Source organism: Pollicipes pollicipes, unplaced genomic scaffold (assembly GCF_011947565.3).
Source record: "Pollicipes pollicipes isolate AB1234 unplaced genomic scaffold, Ppol_2.1 Scaffold_1600;HRSCAF=1878_pilon_pilon_pilon, whole genome shotgun sequence".
In the NCBI taxonomy this organism is placed as follows: Eukaryota; Metazoa; Arthropoda; class Thecostraca; order Pollicipedomorpha; family Pollicipedidae; genus Pollicipes; species Pollicipes pollicipes.
Genome location: NW_023595962.1, coordinates 25766113 through 25773594, shown reverse-complemented (window position 1 = coordinate 25773594; position 7482 = coordinate 25766113). Strand labels below are relative to the sequence as shown.

The 7482-nt window shown below is 49.8% G+C and overlaps 1 protein-coding gene across 1 annotated transcript; it reads right to left on the bottom strand.

Annotated features, from left to right (window-relative positions):
• Positions 1–4604: 4604 nt before the first annotated feature.
• Positions 4605–7224, bottom strand: LOC119098255 (techylectin-5B-like). Its single transcript, XM_037221213.1, has one exon. It carries the CDS (start codon positions 6627–6629, stop codon positions 5460–5462), a length of 1170 nt encoding a protein of 389 aa, XP_037077108.1. The 5' UTR covers positions 6630–7224; the 3' UTR covers positions 4605–5459.
• Between the last annotated feature and the right edge of the window lie 258 nt (positions 7225–7482).

Sequence of the window (7482 nt, the reverse complement as noted above, 5' to 3'; positions counted from 1 at the left end):
ACTCGCAGGATGAACGTTGAGATTTTATGTTGGGTGGGGATCTATTCTAGAATTTTTACGTTGGAATTGGCAACCCAGCTGTAAGACATCGTCCCACGGTGAGGGAAACTCCGTGCGGCAAACAACACAGTGTTGCATTATGACCAGACAAAAGGAAAAAAAGATTTATATCGCAGTCGCAGCGGTAAATACACCACTCAGTTTTGTGCACAGATGCGGTCCGAGCATTTTGAACGCATAAATTTCTGAGATCACAGCTCACACTGCGCGGTGCTCGTTGTGTGACCTCTGACCCGTACCATGCGGTCATGCAGTTCCTGCTCCACGGCATAGTTTGGTGGTGGAAGTTTAACGTGCGGCAAGGCTTTGCACGGCCCATCCTGCCTAGCAAGTCACCCGACTGCCAGCGACAAGAACAGATAAGATATTCAAGCTATTTTTACAGGCACAAGTACAACGGGAAGAAGCAGGTTGTGCCGAGCTCCACGGTAAGCGTATTCAGAACGTCGTGTTGCCAATTTTTCAACACACGCCGTATCTTGTGCGATTCTAGACCTCGCCAACAATTCCACACTCCAGTTTCCAGTTCCGATGCTGCCCACGAACAGGATGTCGTGGGCTCCGGTGCTCTCTGCGCACAGAGCACTGCACACCAGCAGAGATTACACGAGGAGCCGCATCTTGACCGCCGCTGCCGTTGCTGCCGTCTAACTTTGCCCTCCGCACCGCCGGCTCTTATTATATACCGACAGTTTAACTTCCACAGCTCAGACAGTCTGGGTTTCCTCAGACCGCTTTGTTTACAGTTCGTACCGTGTACGATTCTGACAGTGGTGGGCTTCACTACCGACTAGACAGGCATAAACATATAGCTATGGCAGTTCCTGGGCGGCATATCTTACATTTTGACATATCAGCCAGCATGCTTGGTTAGTCGTGGCTGGAGTAGGTGTGGTGGTGTTAGTCGTGGCTGGTGTGGTATGGTGGTGTTCGTAGGGGCTGGTGTGGTGTGGTGGTGTTAGTCGTGGCTGGTGTGGTGTGCTGGTGTTAGTCGGGGCTGGTGTGGTGTGGTGGTGTTCGTCGGGGCTGGTGTGGTGTGGTGGTGTTAGTCGTGGCTGGTGTGGTGTGCTGGTGTTAGTCGGGGCTGGTGTGGTGTGGTGGTGTTAGTCGCGGCTGGTGTGGTGTGGTGGTGTTAGTCGCGGCTGGTGTGGTGTGGTGGTGTTAGTCGTGGCTGGTGTGGTGTGGTGGTGTTAGTCGTGGCTGGTGTGGTGTGGTGGTGTTAGTCGCGGCTGGTGTGGTGTGGTGGTGTTAGTCGGGGCTGGTGTGGTGTGGTGGTGTTAGTCGTGGCTGGTGTGGTGTGCTGGTGTTAGTGGGGGCTGGTGTGGTGTGGTGGTGTTAGTCGGGGCTGGTGTGGTGTGGTGGTGTTTGTCGTGGCTGGTGTGGCGTGCTGGTGTTAGTCGGGGCTGGTGTGGTGTGGTGGTGTTAGTCGTGGCTGGTGTGGTGTGGAGGTGTTAGCCGCGGCTGGTATGGTGTGGTGGTGTTAGTCATGGTGGTGAGAACCGCGTGGAATCTGGACTGCGTCACGCGCGTGCCGAACCCGAGCATGAGCAGCTATGCTTACAACTGTTGACGCCACGTGGGGAAGTCAGCGATGGCGAGCTCGTGTTGATGATTCACTTGTAAGGTGCCCTACTAAAAACATGACGGTGGGGCATTCTGCGACAGGTGGCTGTGACCTACACTTTCACATCTTGTATTTAGATACAACACGATGAGAGTGTTGTCTAATAAAGCAAAAATGATATTTTGAGTTAGTTTGAGCTATTTTAGTTGAAGCCTAAGTTATTTTGAACGCTGAATTCAGCGCACGTGCATTCTGAATGCGGTCATTAACTTGAGGGCTTAGAAGTGTTAACCACCTGTAGCCACTGGTAAAACAACGTAGAACAAGCACATTTTTCTAGAGCCTCGTGCAGCTGATTGACATGACGCAATACCTGTACCACATCTCAGTATACGGAGAACGCTGACGGTATAGAGCGGCGAGAAGCCCAACAGGAATTACTCGCGGTGCGTATCAACTGGACAGCCTCACCAAACGCTCAACCAATTACACCCACAGCCCTTAGCTGAATGTAAAAAATAACATCAACATAATGACCGCCGCCATCGCTGTGTCCGCAGGCTGCTGTCAGCGGTGACAAGAGACTTCCTCGAAAAGCCAATGGCTAGAGCTAACGATACCTTCTCAATGATGTCGATGTCTTTACTAGTGAATGTTGCTTAGGGTATACCCGACAGCTTTGTTCCTCCATACAACAAAAATACAATTTTGGGCTGTGGTAATACCTCGTTAGTGGAGGCGAATTGGTATAAAATAAGAACACTAAAAAATTTAAGTTCAAATTCCTTACCGTTCCACGTGCACGGTAAAAAATCACAATTTGGCCAGACACTTTCTCTTTCAAGCAAAAGCTTATGAATAAAATCCATGATCAACGGTCAGTGCAGCTGGGTGGCAATTTGTTTCCAGAGAAGTTGTTTATCGTGCTGAATATCTGCTTTGATTTGCTGGCAATTCAAACTAGAAATGAAAGGCGTGATGTTTCTCGCACTTCTCTGCAAGTTCGTTCCGTACGACTTTTTTGGTACCATTTTTGGCTAGACACTTTGCTATCAACTGAGCTGACACTTTCTGTGGGGGTTATTAGCTATGAATTGGATTTGCGAGATACTTTTACAGTCAAGTACAAGTGTTAATCAACCCCGTCTTATCCAAAAGTAATGATTCATTTCCCTTTAATTCGAAGAATGGGCACACAACTACGCCACGCCAGGTGGCTATTTATTTTAGTCGATGCATCACATGGCCATGCATCATATCATATCATATCATAAAGCTGCCGACCGACAATCTCAGGCGAATGACACGGCATGTGACAACTATTGCCGCGTCGAGGCACTCTCGCGTCGAAAACCACCTTTCAAAGAAGACGACAATGCATAATGGCAAAGCAAGCTCATTGTTTCGACACAGTATATTCGACGAGGTGCATATAATGTTCTTCTAACATCAGCCATGCAATTTCGCCGTACATCAGCTTCTTGGCAGCTCGGTCAGCAGCACCGATTTATTACCAATTTGACATTGATGAAGGTCAACCGAAAGGTCACGACCCTTTGAGCTAGTTCTCTTGTCACCTTGACGCGACTGCGCGGCAGGTTGTTGTAGCTAATGCCGCCAGACTTACCAGCTGGAAAGCATGGGGAGGGTATGGCTTTACATCCTTTAGCATTCGGGCAGGAGGAAGTCTTGCGGGTTTCGTAGGTAGAAAAGGTGTCAACAGGTGTCGTCTACGGGAGAACGGTCTTAAGAGATTTTACCGCACAGTTGCCCATTACTACCTGGGTAGTGCAAGAAAGCGTAATAGATCATGGATTTTGTGGACCAATAGCCTCTCCTTCCAAAAATCCTAACACTCATCTAACGATGGCATATATCAGCGGATCGTCGCAGCGAGCCGTCCGGATCATGAACATGTGAGAAACGTACTTGTTTTTCATTCAAAATCGATCGATTTACGATACATCCGTGAAGTGATCCCAATAACCATGGAGTTAAGTATGTTACGTCGCACCTATTCAAATACTTGAAGTTAATGTACTGAAACTACCCAAGATGTCTGAAGAATAATGCACAAACCTCACGTAGCATAACGCAAAGCATGCTCCGTGTTGTGCTCATACACAGGCTGGCCGAAACAAAATCGCCACATTCAGATGTGCGGAGCCTTAACAGAATGAGCACATCGGTCAAGGATCTAACAAAAACCACTCTATTGTTAATTCAGTGGTCTACTCGCTACACTCATCGCTGTTCACTTCGGTGGCCCGGGTCTTTAGCCATGGGCCTGCACAGGCCTTTCTCCATTTACGTGCGCAAATAAATGAAACCTGCTGCAAGCGAAACAGAATTTTGCGTGTGTTAAATGTTCTCATTTTTACTAATTGACCAACCGGTTATCTGTAAATATATGCACCAATGCTTTGCTCTTCGGTCTCAAGGTATAGGCACTGGCGCCAGTAGTGGACTATATGGCGCTCAACTATAGTGTTTGGCGCTGTATGAGGAAAAATGTCCTCGGGGAAGTCCACCCTGATTTGGCGCCGATTTTGGCGCCGAACGAGGACCGAATCGTCAAAATATGTATTCCGTCCCAATGGATCAGTGTTGTGAATGACAACAACCGTCGTCAAAGTGGAGTACTTAACAGCACCACTTTAATACGTATCTCTTGTTTTTTGTCACATTCGTTTGGTTCATGATATAAAAATGGCATTTGTTGGCGCTCGCTTCGGACTTCGGAGTCGTAAGCGACCAGAATACCTTTGGGCTAGCATTAAAAACAAATCGCATTTTTCGGCTCGGGTAAAGGAGTTAGTTGGCACTAGCGTGCGTACATTATAGCATATTATTCTGTCTTTGTTCGTCTCTGGTCAGTATAGGCGCCATTACAGCGCGTTCTTCTCGACCTCGCACGGCGTCATTGAGGTGAGCAAAGGTGCAAAAGTCATGATTCGTGATTTACACTTGTACAGCCTCCTCAAAGAACCGATTGCCCTTCATTGTGTGTGGCAGTGGTGCTCACGAAAGTCATATATTAACATCCAAGCAACGTGTTGTCCGTTGTCTTGAACACCACGTGGCTGCCAGTGGGGTGGAAGGATATGAATAACGTTTCATGTCATCATCCATTCATGAATGACCTTGAATAGCTAGCACAGAATGATTTGCACATATTTTGGAAAGTGCACCTCAGACACAGGACTTTTAGTGTTAAATATCAGAGCTGTGAACCAACGATCTTAAAAATGGCTATTTAAGTTTGATTTGGATCTCAGATATCTCAAATAAATTGTTGGATGACGCCTTTGCGTTGTTTTTCGCAACGCCTCGTGACAGAGACGGTGTAAACTGCGCCGTGCGCAGTGAAATATTGGACGGCAAACGACATAGCGTCATCTTTTTTATTTTCAGCAATGGCCAAGTGAATGGTTGAGCTGCTGGGGCGCGTTGGTGCGGGTTCTTGACTGCCTTGACTTTGCCTGTTGCGAGCCGCCGACGGAGTAAACCCAATGACGTCACGCACTGACTCGTGCAGGTCATAAACAGACCCCATGGACTTAACCACGCACACAGAGCCTTGACAGCAATCGACATATCGCAGTTGAGGCACCGTGGCTCTTAACTCACTAATGTCTGACATATATTATTCTGCATAATGGGCATACCAAGTCGCTATTTACACCGACACCTAGTCAATTGCACGGACGTCATTTCCACATTTTGTCCTGCATCGCTGCAAAATTTGAGATGGCAAACAACCAAGCAAAAGGAAAGCATGGTAATGCAATAAACATGGCAGCCATAAACGCAAGACAGCATAACATAAACACCATTATTCTCTTGCACCTTCTTGCGCCAGTTTGTGACACCAAGTCATGTAATTAACAGGACGCATTTTCAGTTTGACATGCTTTAACGAGTATCTTTCTCCCTTCCAGTGTTTCCAGGTAACTCCATGCCTAGCCGTTTTGATGTCACCTTTGGCGTACTGTCCTGTCAGAGTTACATACATGCATGACTTGTGCCACCACGCACTTTTGTACACCACTGCACAGTCCTTACTCCAGCTATCGTTGTCCTGATCCTTCGTTGAGAACTTGCAGTTGTTACAATGTGCCAGGGAATCCCCAGTATTTCCTCCATACTTACCAATCTTCATTGCGTATTTCTGCTGTTCAGTGCCGATGGAGAAGGGAGTATAAGTGGAGAAGGTGGAGGCGTTGTCCCAAGCCTTCAGATCCACACGTAACTGCATCTGATCCATGCTGGTCAGCAGGCTCATGTACTCGTTGCCCAGCCAGAACTCGCTGCTGAGGTTGCCGAAGCCCCATTTGTAGCTCTGCCAGCGCATGTTGAAGTCCTGGTGGTCGGCCACGTCCGCGCGCCTCATGAGCACTGTCCAGCCGCCGCCGCCCGTTTCCATGTCGCAGAAGACGCGGATGCCGCCGCCGTTGCCGCACACGGGTGGGAAGATGGTGTAGACGCCGCTACGCTGGTGTCGCTGCTGGACGGCGGCGCAGTCGGCCGGACGCCACTCGTCGACCGTCTGGAACTGGTCCCGGAAGCTGCACCGCTCCACGATGACGGTGGTTGCGCCGCTGCCTGCCGCTGCGGCGACGGGACGCGCCTCCTCCAGCAGGGTGACCAGCCGCTGCTGCGTGTCGTTGAGCTGCGCCTGCAGTTGTTGCTCCGACTGGCGGATCTCCTGGCTGATGGTGTCCGCGAGGTCGGGCGGGCTGGCGTCGGCGGTAGCGGTGGGCGCCTTCGCTGCAAGCGCGGGTTGCCTGAGCTCGGCTAGGGTCTCTGTCAGCCGACTGCTGCCCACCTCCCTGTACAGCTGCAGCACGCTGTTGTCCAGCTGCGCCAGCTGCGTGTCCACCGTGCGCGTCAGCGTCTCTAGCCTCGCAGCCATCTGGATCAGACGCTCCTCCATCCTCTGCAGGATGCTGGGCGTGCCGTAGCCGTCCTCCGGCTCTGTCCCGATGCTGCTCTTCAACGGCATGTCGTGAGCTTCGGTGCCGTCTGCGCACAGAACACTGCTTACAGAGAGCACACGAGTAGCTGCATCTTGACCGTCGCTGCTGTTGCTTTTGTCTAACTCTGCCCTCTGCACCGCCGGCTCTCATTATACACCGACAGTTTGTTAACGTCCACAGCTCAGACAGTCTGGGATTCCGCAGACCGCTTTGTTTACAGTTCGTACCGTGTACGATTCTGACACTGCTGGGCTTCCCACCACTAGACAGACATACACACATAGCTTGGACCGTTCCAGGACGCCAAACTCTTCATCTTGACATGTGAGCCAGCATGCTTGGTTAGTCGCGGCTGGTGTCGTCTTCAGAGCGTAAACATCTAGTAAGGAGGCACTCCGGTGTCTGCTAATTCCAAACATAAACACGTGACGGAGGCCAAGAGAGCCGGTGGAATCTGGACTGCGTCACGAGCATGCCGAACCCGAGCACGAGCAGCTATGTTTACAACTGTAGACGTCACGTCGGGAAGTCAGCTGTGGTGAGCTTGTGTTGTTTATTTCCTTGGAAGGTGCCCCGCTTAGTCCACAGCAGTGGGGCAGTCTGCGACAGACGGCTGGTGGCCACCTCCGTCATGTCTTAGGTTTTTATAAAACCTGATGATTGGTGTTATCGAATAAACAAATCCTAACACAACATCTTACTCGTCAGATTAATGGCTTTAGAGGCATTGCCATGGGCAATGTCTGGTCCACTGATTACAAAGGTATTTTCCCGCTAATTTGTCATGCAATATGTGTTGTGATCTAAAAGACAAGCGCATCATTGGACCCACAAGACCCAAGAGGTTCCTTTTTCATTGTCTGTCTCCGTTTAGTACAG

Bases quoted from the DNA above. Each gene is read 5' to 3' on its own strand.
- LOC119098255 (XM_037221213.1), bottom strand. From the start codon at position 6,629: ATGCCGTTGAAGAGCAGCATCGGGACAGAGCCGGAGGACGGCTACGGC.